The 19216-nt window shown below is 32.4% G+C and overlaps 6 protein-coding genes and 1 non-coding gene across 9 annotated transcripts; all 7 read left to right on the top strand.

Moving 5' to 3' along the window:
* The first annotated feature begins 838 nt into the window (after positions 1 to 838).
* LOC123709593 (ATP-dependent RNA helicase p62) lies at positions 839 to 4806 on the top strand. 2 transcript variants are annotated; one of them, XR_006753739.1, is made up of 6 exons: positions 839 to 911; positions 1063 to 1134; positions 1703 to 2722; positions 2901 to 3139; positions 3231 to 3721; positions 3877 to 4010. XR_006753739.1 is itself a non-coding variant. In XM_045661019.1 (6 exons), coding segments are annotated over exons 2-6 (1611 nt in total). In that variant the 5' UTR covers positions 842 to 911; positions 1063 to 1132; the 3' UTR covers positions 4474 to 4806. The 2 variants fall into 2 exon arrangements, 1 of the variants encoding a protein (XP_045516975.1); XM_045661019.1 differs by lacking the exon at positions 3231 to 3721 and adding an exon at positions 4303 to 4806 and having other exon boundaries at positions 842 to 911; positions 3877 to 4055.
* LOC123710517 lies at positions 2763 to 2834 on the top strand. Its single transcript, XR_006753840.1, has one exon. It is a non-coding gene; the product is annotated as a small nucleolar RNA SNORD61 (small nucleolar RNA).
* A 1018-nt stretch (positions 4807 to 5824) lies between the features above and the next one.
* On the top strand, positions 5825 to 8807 carry LOC123710084 (ATP-dependent RNA helicase dbp2-like). 2 transcript variants are annotated; one of them, XM_045661777.1, is made up of 6 exons: positions 5825 to 6068; positions 6159 to 7073; positions 7246 to 7478; positions 7665 to 7843; positions 8542 to 8647; positions 8684 to 8807. In XM_045661777.1, the coding sequence occupies exons 1-6, from the start codon at positions 6016 to 6018 to the stop codon at positions 8695 to 8697; spliced, it is 1500 nt and encodes a 499-aa protein (XP_045517733.1). In that variant the 5' UTR covers positions 5825 to 6015; the 3' UTR covers positions 8698 to 8807. The 2 variants fall into 2 exon arrangements, with proteins under 2 accessions (XP_045517733.1, XP_045517732.1); XM_045661776.1 differs by having other exon boundaries at positions 8542 to 8807.
* A 66-nt stretch (positions 8808 to 8873) lies between these two features.
* On the top strand, positions 8874 to 13068 carry LOC123710085 (testis-expressed protein 47-like). Its single transcript, XM_045661779.1, has 6 exons — positions 8874 to 9110; positions 9442 to 9609; positions 9924 to 10136; positions 10361 to 10516; positions 11276 to 11429; positions 11992 to 13068. Exons 1-6 carry the CDS (start codon positions 9033 to 9035, stop codon positions 12162 to 12164), a joined length of 942 nt encoding a protein of 313 aa, XP_045517735.1. The 5' UTR covers positions 8874 to 9032; the 3' UTR covers positions 12165 to 13068.
* A 193-nt stretch (positions 13069 to 13261) lies between these two features.
* LOC123709480 lies at positions 13262 to 15218 on the top strand. The gene is made up of 3 exons (XM_045660872.1): positions 13262 to 14083; positions 14558 to 14757; positions 15101 to 15218. Exons 1-3 carry the CDS (start codon positions 13262 to 13264, stop codon positions 15216 to 15218), a joined length of 1140 nt encoding a protein of 379 aa, XP_045516828.1.
* Positions 15219 to 15311: 93 nt separating this feature from the next.
* Positions 15312 to 17216, top strand: LOC123709571. Its single transcript, XM_045660983.1, has one exon. It carries the CDS (start codon positions 15386 to 15388, stop codon positions 17153 to 17155), a length of 1770 nt encoding a protein of 589 aa, XP_045516939.1. The 5' UTR covers positions 15312 to 15385; the 3' UTR covers positions 17156 to 17216.
* Positions 17217 to 17221: 5 nt separating this feature from the next.
* Positions 17222 to 19165, top strand: LOC123709572. The gene has a single exon (XM_045660984.1). It carries the CDS (start codon positions 17306 to 17308, stop codon positions 19004 to 19006), a length of 1701 nt encoding a protein of 566 aa, XP_045516940.1. The 5' UTR covers positions 17222 to 17305; the 3' UTR covers positions 19007 to 19165.
* Positions 19166 to 19216: the final 51 nt, after the last annotated feature.

Below are 19216 nucleotides of genomic sequence, written 5' to 3'. Positions count from 1 at the left end.
GGTTTGCTTGCTACCATAATATATGTATAATAAAATTGTAAATTAGAGTTTTATCATTTTTAATATTTTGGATTTAACAATTTTTTGCTAAAATTATTTAACTATTTCGCTGATATTATGTAACCGTTTGATAAATTAGTGTCTATATTGTGAAGTAACTTTTTCATAAAAACAACAAAGACCATAGAAAATTTAGGACTAGTAAAATATCTACAAAACATCGTGTGTACCTAACATAAATTTTTACTATATTTTTAGATGTACATCACAGTTTTTTATACACATCGGATAAACTTGACTCGTGAAGTTATCACATCAATTAGAATAGTAAATATTTGATGAAATTCACAATAATTAAAAAAATATTTTTAAAATAAAAATAATCCATAGGCAACCACGATATCTACAGTTCTATTACTAGCAATCTTGAACCACCTTATAAATTTTTCTTACATTTAACTTTTCCCCGCATAAAGTTGTTAGTATATTTACCCAATAGCTTCAAGCACTATATATAAATTTAATAGGAGGCAACTCTTTTCTATAAAACTCGTCACATAAAATGGCGGATCTTGCTCGTCCATAAAATTTATCAATAACTTAGATTTGTGTAATTCATCAAACAATCACTGTATTTTACAGAGAAAAAAAAACAAGTTTATATTAGACCTATAAACCATAAATGCACAACACAAATATTACATCAAATACATATGGCCTTCTCCATAGATTATGTTGTGCCGTCGTTTACGATCGATGATGATAATCTGCCAAAAATACGTATGTCGCAATTCGTAAATCACTATGAAAAAAGTAGAAGTCATCTGTCATTGTCAATTTAATCTTGCACACTTGGGGCATCCGCCATAGTCTATTCGTTAAACGTTCTCTTTCATAAAGCAGCGGTCAAGGTAAGTCGTGTCCTGTGTTAGGTTCCAGCTAAGCAACATAAAAGTGTATTTAACTTAGTGATATAATTACTTATTATTGGAATTTCACGATTATTGGACCAAATCAATGAGTGACAACGTGATTGTATTTACCAATTTTATTATTTTATAGGTGACCCTGCTATAAAATTGAGAAGACATCTTTCTTTATCAAGATCATCATTTCATAAAATTACCATATAATGTAAGTAACATTTTTATTTTTATATCCATATTCTCTTGGTATTTTTCTTTCTTTTAAACAGGCTATAATATTCTAAAATAGTTTGACCTTAACCTTAATTTTTCCCGTAATTAGTGTGGTCTGCTTTCTATTGTCAGTTGTAATTATGTGGCACTTGTATTGATTGATCTCTGGGCCTGTGTAACATGCTATATTTGATATAAGTGATTTAGTAAATTTAGAACTTGTTAGCTATAGATATTCCCAACGGATGAAAAAAAATCAATATTAACATAACATCTGCAACCGCCATCTTGTTTCGGCTGAGTATTTTTCGCGCCCGCATGGCTAATGCTTAAAGAAGGCTCTTGGCCGTTTGAAATGTCTAAAAGCATATTAGGGTGCCTTTCCTATTACTATACATAAATTTCTAGCCAAATTATATGTGTTCTACATAATATTCTCACTCTTTATAAATTGCCTTAAGTAATCAATATTAATCGTGCATTGTGGTAATCAATTTTATTGATACCCACGTGGACATAGATTAGATAGTATTAATTTATTATGGTCTTTTTTATCGTAACAGGTCTGGAAATTGGAACAATAACCGTGGCGGTAGCGGTGGTTCCAAATTTGGAGGAGGAGGTGGAGGAAGATTTGGAAATAATGGTGGTGGTGGCGGAGGCGGAAGATTTGGAGGCGGTGGTGGCGGCGGTAGAAAAGAATTTTCAGGTGGTCAAAATATGCGAAAACCTAACTGGGATTCCATGTCGCTACAACCTTTTAACAAGGACTTCTACAATCCTGCACCTACAATACTTAACAGATCAGCTTATGAAGTTGAAGAATATAGAAATGAACATGAAATCACCATAAGTGGTGTAAGCGTTCCAAACCCAATTCAAAATTTTGACGAGGCCAACTTCCCAGACTATGTTCTGCAGAGCATAAAAAACTCGGGGTACAAAGATCCAACCCCAATTCAAGCACAAGGCTGGCCCATCGCTATGTCAGGCAAAAACTTAGTTGGAATAGCCCAAACTGGGTCAGGAAAAACCCTGGCTTATATTTTACCAGCTATTGTACATATCAATAACCAACCACCTATTAGGAGAGGTGATGGTCCTATAGCTCTTGTTTTGGCACCTACACGTGAACTGGCTCAACAGATTCAACAAGTTGCAACTGATTTTGGAAATGCTGCATATGTCCGAAACACGTGCATTTTTGGTGGAGCCCCAAAGAGAGAACAAGCACGTGACCTGGAGCGTGGTGTTGAAATTGTCATCGCCACACCTGGTAGATTAATTGATTTCCTTGACAGAGGAACCACAAACCTCCAACGTTGCACGTACCTTGTGCTTGATGAAGCTGACCGTATGTTGGATATGGGTTTTGAACCACAAATAAGGAAAATCATTGAACAAATTCGCCCAGACCGACAAACTTTAATGTGGTCAGCGACATGGCCTAAAGAAGTCAAGAAGCTGGCTGAAGATTATCTTGGTGACTATATGCAAATCAATGTTGGATCTATGCAGTTATCTGCTAATCACAATATTCTTCAAATAATTGATGTTTGCCAAGAACACGAAAAAGAAAACAAGTAAGCATTTCTACTATTGGTTATTCTGAAACTTTTTATCATAATGATGACTTATATCCCAATGATTCTGTGATTAAACTAGTTTTTGTATCCTCTAAGAAGATCTGAAAGCTGTATTGTCATTTATTACCATTTTCTGCACTAATGACATTAGTTTTAAAGTACTTCTTTTTCACAGATTAAATACACTCCTTCAAGAAATTGGAGAAAGTCAAGACCCTGGATCCAAAACTATTATATTTGTTGAAACTAAAAGAAAGGTAGAAAATATAACTAGAAATATTAGACGCTATGGATGGCCAGCAGTTTGTATGCATGGGGATAAAACTCAACAAGAGAGAGATGATGTACTCAGGCAATTCAAACAAGGCAGAGCTAGCATTCTTGTTGCTACTGATGTTGCTGCCAGAGGACTTGGTGAGTGTCTTACCTTATATATAATTTTTATTTTATGTTTTGTATACAATTATATATATTTTAATAAAAATGGTTTGTTTTATATTTTCAGAGGCACTGGCGGAAAGTTATTGTGTTCTATTTGATTACTGTCCAAAATTTATGGATATGTTACTGCACTGGATATGTAGCTAAGACATTTTTCTGATGCAGTTGATAGTTTTATGCAGAATGCAATAACTCGTCACTTTAAAGGTGCCTCATAAGTGCCTTTCACTGAGTGGACCCGAGGCCGGAAAGCTGGATAGTATGTCCGTCCATTCGGATACACTTGACAGTTCAAGAAAACCTGGTGATGCACAAGAGATAACATTTGCAAAGATAAAAAATTAATGAAGTGCATTGTTGAAAAACTTGACCAAAAGTTGAAGTATCGGCAGGAGGTCAAGGGTTTTCTGTTTCGGCCGCAATGGAGATTTTCAAGGGGCGATTGAGTTTGAGATACCATCATAAAAGTTTGCGCCCTTAAGAAATACTCCTGGGTTCTGAGTGAGAGGCAAAATAAATACTTGTATTTCTACCGATGTTGTGTAACTCATTCATGTAAGTAATGTTGAGTTGCCATTGATAGGATACATTTTTATATCAAGTTTAAGACAGATTTTATTATTATAAAAATCTATATTAATACTAAATCTGTACTAAGCTTTCTCGTCTCTGTTTGGGATGACAATTTCTAATACCATATTTATTTGCAGATGTGGATGGTATTAAGTATGTTATTAACTTTGACTATCCGAACTCATCTGAAGATTACATTCATCGTATTGGAAGAACTGGTAGATCAAAATCAAAAGGAACTTCGTACGCATTTTTCACACCATCAAATTCGAGACAAGCCAAAGATCTTGTTTCTGTCCTACAGGAAGCAAACCAGGTTAGTTGGTATAACAAAAACACCTTTTCCTCATACCTTTGGCATGGGTACGTTTTTCAATAGCGTGACATGAATGCAAGTATGAGGTACATTAACACAGCTACATGCCTTCGGTGTCCACATACTGTTTATCTGGATCCCATCCTCAGATGCTGTTACATTTAATTTCTTACAAAATGTTAATTAATACTGCCTGATCGTAAATAATACCTGAATTCATATGGCTATAAACTTTTTATTATTTCAGATGATCAGCCCCCAGCTTCAGTCAATGGCAGATAGATGTGGAGGTGGTGGTGGTGGATGGAACAGAAGTAGGTTTGGAGGTGGCAGCAGAGGTGGTACTTTTAAGAGAGGTGGAAATTTTGGTAGAAGTAATGGCTCTAACAGTTCCCACAAAAAATTTAATGACTATTGAAGTAGAATAATTTTAAGTAGCTAATCCTCATTATTAAGTGTATGTACTATTTAATGTGTGAAACTGAAGTAAGTGTCTGAATTGCAATTGCCCTAATTGACCAAAAATGTGTGGTGATTGTTTAGTACAAGTGTACAGGTGCAGATGGCATCTGCATTATTGTTTATTTTTACTTGTTGCTCTGTGATAATTTTGTGAGGACGAGCTAATTTTAAGTTTTTGTACCTACTTCAACTCATTAGTTCAATTGATATCTTTTTTTTTCTGCTGTAAAGAATAAACCTACAAGCTGTCATTCCAATCTGAAGAAATAAAATAATATAATGGTATGAACACAATTGTTTTATTTAGGAAGCTGCCTTATAATAATAGCCTAAGGGCTAATATCATGGGTTAATACTATTAAGAAATGGTGTGTACCTCACATAGATAGGGTTTTAAAGCTAGAAACTTTACGTATTGTGATGTATGATTTAATGTGTAATGAATACATATAACCTAGTTTACACTCCATGTAACGTCTCCCTAGTGTCGAAATCAATTGGCTTTGTATGGTTTAGCTAGTTTTATACAATGAAACTACATAGCAATACACCCAATTTCAATAACTATAAGCTGCATTTTTAGTTGCAGCACGTGTACGTTCTTTATTCGCTTCATCCTAGCCTACAATAAACTACTGTTTAATTCGATCTTTTGTTTACAAATAAAATCTGTATTTTTAATGCCCCTTTTATGTACATGACTACTAACACTAGTCTGAAAGAATTTTTTTTCCTGATTTTTCTTCTCTTCATTTAACGACAACTCTATAACGCCACAGATGCACAGTAATATGTCGACACGTCTTGGTTTGGTAGCCTATCAATTCACACTTTATATTCACTGCGATTATGAATCTTGAAACGTGCTAGTAAAGTAGGTTAGTCACTGGCTTCTGCCAGGCCAGTCAGTCTTTAGACTTGTCGAGGATCCGCCCTTTGGGTCGGAAGAAGAGCAGCACAGACCTTCCTTCACAGTATTATAAAAAAGTTTAAAAATAAACTACCGAGTTCACTTTTGATTTGTTAAATTTATACAGCCTTAGTTTTTGTAATTTGTAGATTTAACTGCCTGGACAATATTCTTATAATCAGGATCTTTTGCATTACTTAAAAACATTTTACATTTTTACAACCATTCCACGCATTTTCCTGTAAGATTGTCATGACCTTTTTACATTCCTTATAATTATAGTACATATTAGTGTAAATGTATACAATTATCTATTTCAAATTGGTGGTTATAACCTTAACCTTATTTTTAATAAAATACATTAGAAATTTGAGGTGGCTGGCAATATTAATTTTGAATTGTAAAACTAAGTAATCTGTGACACCGTGGATTGGGTTTTGACTTTTGGTTATACTTGTAACCTCAAACATTTTTAAAAGTGCTTATTTAGAAATAATACGCTATCAGCTATGAAATCGACTTTTAAGTGAAAACCAGGCGATTGAAATAGTGGGCTCTTTTTGCAATAAATAAGTAAAAATAAACGTCATGGCTCATAACTTAGCAAGAAATTTTTTGAGGCAAAATCATTTCTCAATTCTGTAAGTATTTTTTAAATTTATTAGTGTACTACTTTGAATAAGACATAATTTCAATTTAATACAAATTACTGAAACATATTCTTCTTTCAGATGGTGTCCTAGCGTGAAGAACTTCACAACTTTTAAACACATAATTCAGTCTGCAATATCGTGTGACCATGCTGTTACAAAATGGACTTCAAATCAAAATCGAATCTACATAAGTAATAGATTTTATGCAACTAATACAGCACAGAAAACGGATGAAGAGTACATAATTGAAAATAAGATAACAATTCATGGTGAAGATATACCCAGTCCTTTTCGAGATATAGATACATGTGGATTTCCAGAGTACATAAAAACATTGTTGAAAGAGAAAGGCATTACAAATCCAACTGTAATACAGTCTCAAGGTTGGCCAATTGCATTGGCAGGTAAAAATTTTGTAGGCATTGCACAAACCGGAACTGGTAAAACATTAGCTTATCTGCTACCAGCAGTTGTTCATTTAAAAGAAACTGAAGGTAGACGGGGTAGGGGTCCAAGAGTTTTAATTATAGCCCCAACAAGGGAACTAGCCCGTCAGATTGAAGAAGTTGCAAAAGAATTTCAAAGGTCTTTGGGAATTCGCTCGTTGTGTATTTATGGTGGTGTCAGCCGAAGTAGGCAGGCGGAAGAGTTAAAGTATGGAGTTGATATATTAATAGCAACACCAGGACGACTTAATGATTTCATTGATAGTAAAGTTACCAATCTGTCAAGATGTAACTATGTTGTATTGGATGAAGCTGACAGAATGTTGGATATGGGTTTTGAGCCACAAATAAGAAAAGCACTTGAGGGGGTACCTTATGAAAGACAAATACTAATGTTCTCAGCTACATGGCCTAAAGAAGTCAAATATCTTGCAAAAGATTATTTAGGAAAATTTGTTCAAGTTAATGTGGGATCAACTGACTTAACAGCAAACCATAATATTAAGCAGAATTTCTATGTTCTTGAACAAGAACAAAAAATGGATAAGTAAGTCATTATAATGTATCATAGTTCCTTCCTCTTTTTTTAACCAGAAGTAATCCAAAGAATTACCATATAATAATATTTATTCCATAATAATGGTTGAAATTACAATTTTTTTTTCAGACTGGATGGTAGAGTATATGAGTTTGTGTTTTACAATATTTTATTGTTTCAGGCTGAAAGAAATAATGCATGACATATCTGGTCAAGGTTTTGGTAAAATTCTTGTATTTACAAACACTAAGAGGTTTGTAGATAATTTGACACTCTCATTGAGAAGAAATAAATGGCCTGCTGTAGGTATTCATGGTGATAAGTCACAGGTACAAAGGGATGTAATAATCAATAAATTCAGGAGTGGTACAACCAATATTCTGGTTGCAACAGATGTGGCTGCGAGAGGATTAGGTGGGTCTTAGTTATTTTTTCAATAATTCTTGTTTTAATAAGTATTTGTGAACAAGTTTGGGCAAAACGAGAATCATACACTTCTGCTGTTGACTATCAGCTATAGGTTTTATTAGTCATTTAGTGTTGTTGTGATTTTCAAATTAGTATTTCATTAAAATATTGAATGCCTATGGAATTTTTCAGATGTTGATGGAATTACACATGTGATCAACTATGATTTCCCAAATACTTCAGAAGATTATATTCACCGAATAGGGCGGACTGGCCGTTCACAAAATAAAGGTGTTTCTTACACATTCCTTACAACTGAAGAAGGACGCCATGCCCACAACATAATAGCTGTATTAAAAGAAGCCAAGCAGGTAATTGCTTAGGATAATAGCTCTTTATACAAATAAACCTCATTTAATTCTTGCAAAACAAGATTATATTAATTTCGACATACAAGGTCTAGCTTGATAATTTGTAAATGTATATTACCCATTACATAATATATATTGCTTAATAATTTGGATAAAATTTCAGCTAAGTTTTAAGGTACTTAAGGTTAACTTACTTGCATATGACGATAAATTCCCACTGTAAAAATTTATATATATTTACTAATTGGCATCAGTATATTTTCACAGTTTATGTGCTCAAAAGCATTTTTTTTCACCTTTCTTTATTTACGATTAATCTATATAGAAATAATTAGCTAGGAATTAAAAAACCCTGACTATGATCCAAATATTGGTTATTGCTGAACATAAGTGTTAAGCCCAAGTTAAGGTAGTATATTATACTCAGACAGATTACAACAAGGTTTCAGTCATTTTAAAGTCTCAGTCACCAATACTGTTGTTTTTTTTATAAATACATTACTTTCATGAAATAAATTTCTACTAGTATATATTGATATAGTATTTTAGTTATGGGGTGTAGTTTTCTTTTATTTTAACTATGTTCTACTATGTACTTCCATCATATGACAAATATTAAGGAACTTAAAACAATCACAACAAATATTTAATAATTTGGTGGTATGTAAATATATAAATTAAGTATATTCTATTTTCAGGAAATTCCAGAGGAGTTAGAGTTTTTAGCAAGAGATTTCAGCAACATGAAAGATATGAATACTCATATGAAGCAAAAACCAAAACCGAGGAATTATAATTTTAGAAATAATAGAAATAATCGATGGAATAAGTATGATAGAAATAATTACTATTAACATTTGAACAAATTGTCTAGACTTAGTTTATGTGCTTTAGGTGAATACTGTGATCAATACAACCTTGTAGATTATATTATACTTTACAAATAAACTGTAAAATTTGCTGATTTTTTTTTACAATTTTTTTTAAAGAGTCATTGTCCCCCAGCTGGTGTTATAATTAAATTCGATCACAACGATCGAATTGACAATCTTAAGTACCTTATCTATGGACTATGCTCCATGAATTAAAGATCTGTGTAACCAGTTGCCATGGCAACGGCATTCTTGCGTTAGTTTACATTCCATAACATTGTAATGTTACCTATAAAATAATGTAAATTTCTATCGATATGGCTGCATTGCTACCAGATTTAGATATTAGGACTGTTCTAAATGTTGTGGAGGAAAATTATGAAAAACAAAAATTGGTAAGTACTTTAGTAATTTAATTTACTCGTATACTTGTTTTAAAAGTAATTTTATTGGTAGCATAATTAACATTGATACTTTGCTAACAATCAAGATAGATACTTTAAGACTTGATTGATAATTATTACAAATAGCTAGTTGTAACAGGCAAGGCATTTGTTCCTTATAATCTGATACAGTTTTTGTTTTTATATTTATGGAAGACTAAATTATTTAGCTCAGATTTAAGAGTCGAGACTTACCGCTAAATATTATTTGTGGTTGTTGATTATCAAACATTCCATTTTTTTGATTATCATAAAGTACTAAATTACTTTGGATCAACTTTAGAAAACGTTTGCAATACGTATGATATACGCCGGAGAACATTGCCTACCAAAGGATGAAATAATAAAGCACTTTGAACAAACGATACATGATGTGAACTCTACCTATTGCGAAATTAATGTTTATGGCTTATTACTGGTTTACGACAGTTACTTTGTACATATAGTTGAGGTTGGTGGAACTTAAAATAACTATAAATCAAAAGTAGAACGCCTCGTAGTAAAAATTATGCGCTTGGATCGAAGTTGCTCGGAGATTACACACTTAATATTGTCGTGGTAATATAATCTAGGGCTAATATATCCTTTTTAAGACTGCCCAATTCATAAGAATGTTGCTCCATGATTTCTTATGATAAGGTTTTACTTAGTCTTTTCCATCGAATCAAGATTAGTGAAATACATAAAGAATTGTTAGAACTTCGACCCACTTTATTGACCGACTTCTTACTTTAGATCTAATTTATTAATGTATGTATCACTCAGGGCTCGGAAGACACAGTTCACAGACATTTAAGGTTCCTTTTTAATCGTGAAGTAAAATGGATAGAGTATATGAAAAAACAGGACGAAGAAGCAGCCAATACTGACGATGAAGACATGGAAGGAATAAAACTATTGGAGGAGTCCTCAGAACCAGTTGACAGAAAAATGTTTAAGCGCTTAAAAATGTTGACTGTTTATCATTCTATAACGGTGGTTAGTAGATTGTTGAGAAGATAATTGAACATTTTTACTACTCAACCATTTTGTGGAATTGAAATAATTTTGCGGTTGTGTCAATACGTTAAATGATAACTGGGTTATTTCATGTATAAATTTACTCCTATGATTATATAATTACTATGAATTATCATTACTTCAGTACCAGACATGAGTTATGGGTGGAAATTTCCTCACTTTTTATAGTCAATGTTTTGTAGCGTTTATTTGACGATTGGCGTGCAATAACGGCGCGCCCGCCTTCGCTTGTTGGAAAGCTCGACGTGTTCGGTCCTCTAGCGGAACACTTAGAACAATTGAAAATTTGTCTCGACAAAATAAGGAAATTGTGTGCCCTTGCCCAAGACGATGAAGAGGTGAGGTTGATCATAATTAACTTAGATGCTAAATTACTTCGATTAACTTACGATCGTAATTAACATTATAATTGAGAAAGTACGTTTGTATTTCCTTTCATAAATAAAAGTTTTTTTACGCAATTCAGTGGATTATATATACTTTATTAATCAGTCTAATTGGACCGTTTGAACTAATGTAGTAAATTGTCTCATTGTATCATAGTGTACAAAATTTGACAGAAATAGACAAAAGAACATTTAAGATAAAAAGTATAAGTAAACATTTACAATACTTACAATCAATACTTTTTAACAAAACTAAACTTTATAGGTTAATGCGTTAAGACTAGCCTACCAGATACTGCTAAAACGTGTTTCATTATACAAGACTATAAACACATTGGGAATTATCTATACTTTGCATATATTATCTTCCACAAACAACCTATTATCATTGTTAAATAGCCTATAAATTTGTTCAAGAATGGGAACGACATTAGCTCACGCTAAGTCACGTGATCATTTTCATACAAGTTTTTTTGGTCACGCCTGAAGCGATTTTGTCTGAATATCATGTAGTTTGTGTCGCTAATACACACCTTTTTTAGTTTATAAGCTAAGTAATAATAATAATAAATAAAAATAACCAAAAGACACAAATACCGGTAGTTATTTTATAAATCTGTAACATTCCACATGACAGAGGACGATGAAATTAACCAAACGTTACGCGACGAAACGGTTGCTAAAGAAATCTTCAAAAAATACCTTTTTCAGCTCTCCTTCACGGGTCTCAGCGCAAATGACCCAAAAATGGAGGCGTTACCAGAGATTACGCTGTTGGATTTCTTACTTGCGTCGAACCATATACTGGATCTTCGTCACGTCGTTCATTTGCATCGACGCGTTGATGATTACGCCTTCTATTTCGGTGATTATTACAATATTACATAATTGGAACCCGGTACTTCTAACTTCTTCAAAACGATTTTTTTAATTATTCAAATGTTACTTGGATAATCCTGCGGTTAGTACCAAATAAGCTCACGGCGCGCTGTTTTAGTTCTTTATTTAAAAATTCATTCTTGCTTTATTTTGTCTAAATGTATCTATTATTTTACTTTTAGGAATAGTATCGATTAGGATTAGGATTGAAGTTATGTATTATTGTAAACTTATAATTATTTTACATAATCTTATTTTTTTTTAAATTTCACGACGTTTCTCGTGCTTTACAGCGTGCGTGGTCGGTACGGTACGGTGACCAACTGAAAAAAAAAATAATATTATGTTAAATAATTATAAGTTTATAATAGCACATAACTTCAATCCGTTGAAAAATTGTTTTCTGTAAAATCGCCTTGTTAGGTTTTTCAAGGAAAAAAAATTACGTTTTGAGATGTGCAAGGCATATACGAAATAGCCACTGGGGAGACTCATATATAATCCTTTTTTATCAAAAATTTAACTTTATAAAATACATTTATTTACAGAAAAAGTGTGGCCGCTACCAACACACTTTACTCCAAAACTCTTGTACAAGTTAAAGGTAGACGATTCGTTTGTGGAGCCCTTACCAGTAATGCCATGGGAACTTGTAAAGAAGGAAGTCGCAGAAGACGAAGAAAGAGAAGAACAACAGAGTGGTAGTTCGTCCAGTGATTAATGTTTTATCTGTAAATTATTTCTGTGATTTAGAAATAACCGGCATGAAATGAAAATTAGCTTGTGTCATCCGCAAACTCGGACTCGGATCATGTAGTAAAAAAACAAAGTTTAATAAATACTAAAGTTAAGGTGGTCTTAGATGCATAATTGTGTCTTCAACACAACCTTTTAAAACTTAGACAAAATAATAAAATTATTTTTTCAAAGGAGCTTTGGTAATACATAGAGTGGAGGCATAAGAGGCATCACTAAAAAGTTGCTAACCTATACTTGACAATCTTTAGTGTTTAGTTGAAGATATGTACCTGGAGTGGAGTAATTATTAAGATTTTGATAATAATTATAATCTTGCACCAGGGCGTCTTTCTGAGCGTTGAGTATACACTACATCATAAATATAGGTACCAATTGCCGGTATAAAACGTAGTAAAAATCGCGAATTTCCCTATTTGCGTTTTGCCAAAATTACAAAAACGCAATTCAGATTAGCGTGGACTATCGATTAAATTATTTCATATTCATGACAGAGCCTAAACGTTTTATAAACTGTATAAACAAAGATTTATGCTCGAATTAAGTACAAAAAAAACCTTCGCATGCATCTTCGCATCTAGCTTTTCCAGTCCCAAATATACCTAATATCTGATTCATTAAGGAAATTATATATTTAGACAACTTTGACGCCACCGACCAGAACTCTGCCAATTTTTACTGTCTAGTTCCAATGTTTCTTCATAGAAACGCAGAACTTGTCTGCCTTATTATATAAATAAAGTTTTCTTAAGCTTGTTAACTCGCAAGTCACAATTTGAATGTGCTTAGTTTGTTAATATTTTCATGAGTAATTGCACAAAATGATCATGTCTATCTGCTTTTTTTAATAAAACTTTTTTCTTAAGTTATATTGGATGTTTTATTAAATTTCGAAATAAAATTAAACTAAGCAGCTACTTTTTTCCGGTTCGGTTGAAAAGTTCGATCGATACAATCCAGTATAGCAACCAGTTTCCATAGAGATATTGATATAATTTGTGGAAATAAAATCAGATTCTTCTAAAGAAACTCATATATCTTCTAAAGAACAGAAACAGTATAATGGAGAAGAAACTAATTATTAAAAGAGATAAACAACCTAGTGTGAAGCTTCCTCTAATAGACGGCGCTAGTTCTGATGTTAGACGTACAATTCTTGATACAGATCCACATTTTTACTCTTTGATTGACGGAAGACCCATCAGACCAAACAAATCTATACTCAAATATAAACAGGACATAAGAAATATAGCCTTAAAACGGACGGTTTGCGGCTTTTTAACTGACGAAATATTACGAATAGACAGAGAAATTGAAACGGAGAGTAAGATATATGAAACAGCTTCGAAACATTTTAATGAATATCAATATAGCTTTGATAAATTCTTAGCACACGATAATAACAAAACGATATCAATAATGAGAAAATCTGATAACCTATCAAAAGATTTGACTAAGCAAGTTGAAGAACACAAAGCAGCTAATTACGAATACGCAACACTCAAATCTAAATTACAATATATAGAAGAGACATTACAAATTATGGTTTCCTTTCAATTTTTTTTATATAATGCAGCTCCTATTATGTGGCGAGAAACAGTGCCAAAGCCAGTCGATAAAGCAGATATTTTGGAATCTGATTCAAATATATTTTCAAAAATTGATATAAATGCTGTTAAACTAAGATTAAGTCAACTAGCCCAGCCGTGTCTTTATTTTGAAACTCCTATTCAGTTGCTTAATGTTTTCAATACTCTTGAGAAACAGAATTTGAATTACTTACTGGTGACTGAGGAGTTGAATGCGGAAAAGCAACAGTTTCTAATGTCTGTTCAACGTCTGAAAATTCTGATGGATATGGAACTAAACTTTATTCAACAAAAGGTATTCTTTCTTGCCTAATTCTTAAGCAGTATAATATAACTATATAGAGTATTTATAACAATTGTGTTTCATTTCAGATACTTTTACACTTAAATACGTTTATATTTCTATCATCTCACTCTTTTTAGGTATCTGTATGGCCTCTTTTGACAAATCCCGCCATTCCTGTCTACACTGTGCCACATGTCCTGTCCTGTTCCTGTCTACATGTTTCCTTTATCTCGTCTATCCACCTTCTGAATTGTCTCCCTCTTTTGCATTTATTGTACTTCCTTGTATAGAGAGAGTATTTATCAGGTGTTTATCACGTAATTTATGTAATAATACTATTTAAGATATTGGTAGATATAGTTTTTATTTAGTCAGTTTATTGGGAAATCAAAATTGTAGACATTTCTGTTACAATAGGCATATACCCTTTTCTTCTCTGATTGTCTCAATGCGTGTGTAACGTACTTTATATTTTGTTTTCAGATAAGAGAAATCGACGATATTATCAAATGCAACGTATCAAGAGAGTTAGAGCTTCAACATGCATTTTATAAACTTCTTAATAAAAACATTAAGTATTTAGTGTCATCTAAGACGGCCCTTCAGATTTTCAACTACGTTGAATTTGCTTTTGAGGAAATAATTGCTCCCAATGAAACTAATCTCAGTTCTCTGGAAATGATGTATTGTCTTGAAAGAGAATTTAATAATATAATGATAGATTTAACAGCATTCGACTTAAATGATGTTAAGGTCATAGAAAAAGAAATATACAGCGAAGGGGTTTCACAAATAATAAAGGCTAAGTTGGCAAACAAATTGCTAAAAAATGTTGATAAATTAAATAAACGCATGAAATCAGCATATGATTCCTCTAAAAGACCTCTTAAAAATTAAATCTTCATTAAGTATCGTTTAATTATTAAACTACAAAAAAAATGTAATAAATATTTTAGAATAAACTATCTAAATCTTGCGTATGCATGGTGTATAGTAAATTTGTCCTAAATTAAATGATCGTAAAAGGTTACTTGTTTCGGATTGGAATACTGAGGACTGTACTAAAACTGCATCTATGACAGTCTATGGAACGTTACAAACCCCAGAACAAGAACAACTCACAACCACGCCCAAAGAAGTTTAATTACTTGTAGTATTACTAAACAAAATCGCATGTTAATTTTCTATCATGTTATAGATCTGTCAATTGCAATGTCATTTAAAAGACACAAATCAACAATTTTGTAATGTATTGAGGAATTTTTAATAATAATTGTTAAAATATATATTTGATATAAGTAGTTTTTAAAAATGTCGTGTCTAAAGGAAGAGCGGGCACCTATACGCCCGTTGAAAACGTTGGACATTATCTTTCGTCGCCGTTATGTTCCAAATACACAACATTACTACACTAATCGGGTTAGATCTATCAAGAAAGAGGAAAGTAAAATTAAACCATCTCGGCCGTTTGGAGTTCCAAGATCTGAAAAACTTCTCTCTTACATAAAGTATAGTGACCGGAATGAAAAGTTAATATCCAAGCGACGTCTATCGCAACCTCTCCACCTGAAAGACAATTTAAGGATTGCAGCTACTAGGGATATATCTAAGCGACTGTACTTACAGGAGCCTCCTGACGATGTAGAAACGGTTTTGAAAATCCACCCTGAGTTCTATACTGTGATAGAAGGACGCCCTTTAAGATGTTTTGATGATATAAAGGTTTACGTTAGTAATATCCGTAATTATGCGATGAATCGACAGCAGATTGGATACAGAAGAGACTTAATATTAAAAATAGATCAAAGCTTGGCAGAGGAAACTGAAGAGCATGACAGAATTATTATACAATTAAAGCAACACATTAAAAACTTTCAAAAGTTTTTGACAGAAGATTATAAAAACGCGTGTGCAAAGGTAGGTAAAACAGAAAAAGTATTTGCAGACTTGGTTGCAAAGAACTCGGAGTTTTTGGGTTACGTTTCAAAAATAACTCTATTAAATAATATTTTATTTAAATTTGATGCCATAAGAGGCGTTTTAAAAATTTACAGAAGCTACTTAATATTTGTTGCACCTCTTTCTTGGAGACAGAAATATGATGAAACATTGAGAGATAGAATTCAATCAATACAGTTTGAAACAGGCGAATTTGTGACGGATAACGATTTAGTAGAAACTATGGATATTGATAAAATGATCGAAGTAGCTAAGCAAGAGCTTCGAAATCCTTATCCCGCAAACATTTATTTCAAACGGCCTGAACAGATGATGTATTTATTCAGAATAATGGAATTACAAAGCAGGGAATACTTGATTCAACTTTCAAAAACCGATGCGCCATTTAGAATTTTACAAGATCGTATAAAGCAATTGAAACAAGTGACGAAACAAGAACTTGATCATTTTCAGTACTACATTAATTTTATCAACAACGAAATAGCAAGAGAAACATTCAATGAAAATTATTTAAGAGATAAATTCTTCAGAATCTTAAGTACCACATTTTACGATAGCGTAGCAAGTCCAACTACATTAAAACTTCGTATATGTATTGAATATGTGTATGAACAAGTTTTCGGTAAGTGTGAGGAAGGCCACCAAAGTATACAAGATCCTATGAAAATATTAGAAGTAATGTATGAAGATTACAACTTGCGGTTAGATTCTCTGGACTTTAAAATAGTCAATCAAGCACGAAGCGATTTCTTTGCGCAAGACTTAAAAACTATGACTAATGCATATAAAGCTCAGCGCGAGTTAAGAGCTTTTAGAGAGATGACAAATGCAATGAATAAAGCATTTTTACCACCAGCAAATTATACAAGGCCAGTACTCAAGAAATTTTTAGATAAGAAAAGCAGAATTGCGTTAGCAATTACACAAAAAAGAAAGTCACAAATTACGAGTGGAGACAGACCGAAACAAAAGAAATATAGAATAAGTCCAGAAGAAAGGGAAGGCCTGCTTTTCTTTACCAATTGGTGTGAAGGTACTAATCCAGCACCTTATTTGGAGGAGTACTACAAGTATGTTAAACCTTCGTTTGAGTGGGTACCTCGTAAATCAATTTTTCCCTAATACAATTTTATGATTTCACATTTTTTTAAACACATGTAAACTATTTATTAAATTGGCAACTATAAAAACACGATGGCTTTTTATTCAATGTAGTTTTTTTTAAATAATACTGATTTTAATTGTTGTATTTTGTTACAAAGATTGTGGAATATGAAGGCTAAATATCGTTCTTCCGTGGCCAAAGAAGTAAAAAGGCCGCTGCAATATAAATATGAAGTTTTAGACACATTAAAGCACGAAAAAACAATAAGATGTCCCGTTACATTATTCGCCAATAAAAATCCTAGTAAATTGAATATACCAAAAGAAGAAATAATGCCCGTGCGTAAATTAAAACGAACAAATGTTTTATTACCTTTTAAATTATTTATGAAAAAGCAAGACAGTATACGATTTAAGAAACGTACTGCAATCAGTATATATGATAAACAGAAAATTTATAGCCGGAATTTAGAAAACTTATCCCATATTGAATCATTTGTGAAAATAAAAACCATAACAGATACAGATACATATTTCTACAAATGTGCTAATGGTCGTCCTTTAAATTTTAAAGACCCTGTCTTCAAATCCTTGAAACTTTTTTATGATGATTATATAAGAAGACAACATGAGATTGCTTACAAGAAAGATTGCATTTTAAATATTAATATCAATAAAAGGAATGAGGAACATATTTACGATCTGAGTACACGACGAGTTTTAAGCCAGGTGAATTATTTCGACACATATATATCCGAAGATTATCGCAATTCCATGTCTCTTTTAACAAAATGGGAACAACTAGAGCAAAACGTTGACTCAAAAATAAATGAACTATATAATTTAGCTAATGAAATGTTCAGCATTAAGTCTCGTATAATAAGTTTAGATTATCAATATAGTCAGCAACAAAAGTATGGCAGATTTTTATACTACTTATCTCCTCCAACATGGCGTTTAAATAATAGAGAGTTTGCCAGATCGGTAGAAATTGAAGCTAAAGGTTTTGACTATGGTGAGTCCCACGATGAAGATACATTTGCGATAATATTTGCAAAATTACGTAGTATTTGTTTCGGGCAGCCAATAAAACCTGTACTGTACTTCACTTATCCTCAAGATCTAGTACGAGTTTTCGATACAATGGAGAATCAACAATTACATTATTTTACGCATGTAACGCATTTAACGCCATATATACAAAATTTAAAAGACAACCTACAAAGTCTTAAAGATATTATTGAACAAGATAGTGTGTCTATCTTAAATTCGGTGAAGACGTTTGAGACAAATTTACAGTTTTATGAAGCAAAGTGTTCACACTTAAAAACAAAGTTTTATAGAATATTATTTGGAATGTTTTACGATTCCGTTGGTACGTTAGACGTCTTGAAACTACGGCTACATTTAGAGTTTTGTTTCGAGAAAGTTCTCTTAGATAAACCAATGAACATGGGTATAGTGTCGGTGGCTAAACATCTTGAAAGTTTTTTTGTAGATTACTCATATCGATTGGATAATATACACAGTGAAACAGTACGTCGAGCTATGTCAAAATATCAACAGATGGAAAACCAGAAAATGGTAAAAGCTAAAAGAGCGTCTAAAGAGCTACGACTTTTCAACCGATTGGAAACACAATTAATTCGTGCTCATGATTTTGGATGTCCTAAAACTTCAAGTTCTCAAAAAGTAATTCGAGAGAAAAGAGTTCATAATAATTGTTTACGAAGTAAAGTCAGCTCGAACTTGGGTGATCTTAAGAAACATGAGTCCTTGACTGCTGATGAAATAGAGTATTTGGCGCTTTTTACTGACTGGACTGAGAATGAAGATCCAGCTAAATATCTCCAACGCTTAAGTAGATAATCTCAAGTATGTACTGACACTGTTCAAACTATTTATTAGGCATTTGGGAAAATATTATTTATGAATTTTCTAACATATATTTGAACTTGTGGCATAATACGTAATAGTAGGTAATTTATTAAACAAAGTATTTGAAAGAGTAAATATATTTGGACATTATTTGTTTTCAGACAGTATTTTAGAATATCCATGCGAATAATAAAATAAAAT

Source organism: Pieris brassicae, chromosome 5 (genome assembly GCF_905147105.1).
Source record: "Pieris brassicae chromosome 5, ilPieBrab1.1, whole genome shotgun sequence".
NCBI lineage: Eukaryota > Metazoa > Arthropoda > Insecta > Lepidoptera > Pieridae > Pieris > Pieris brassicae.
This window is presented reverse-complemented; position numbering and strand designations above follow the sequence as displayed.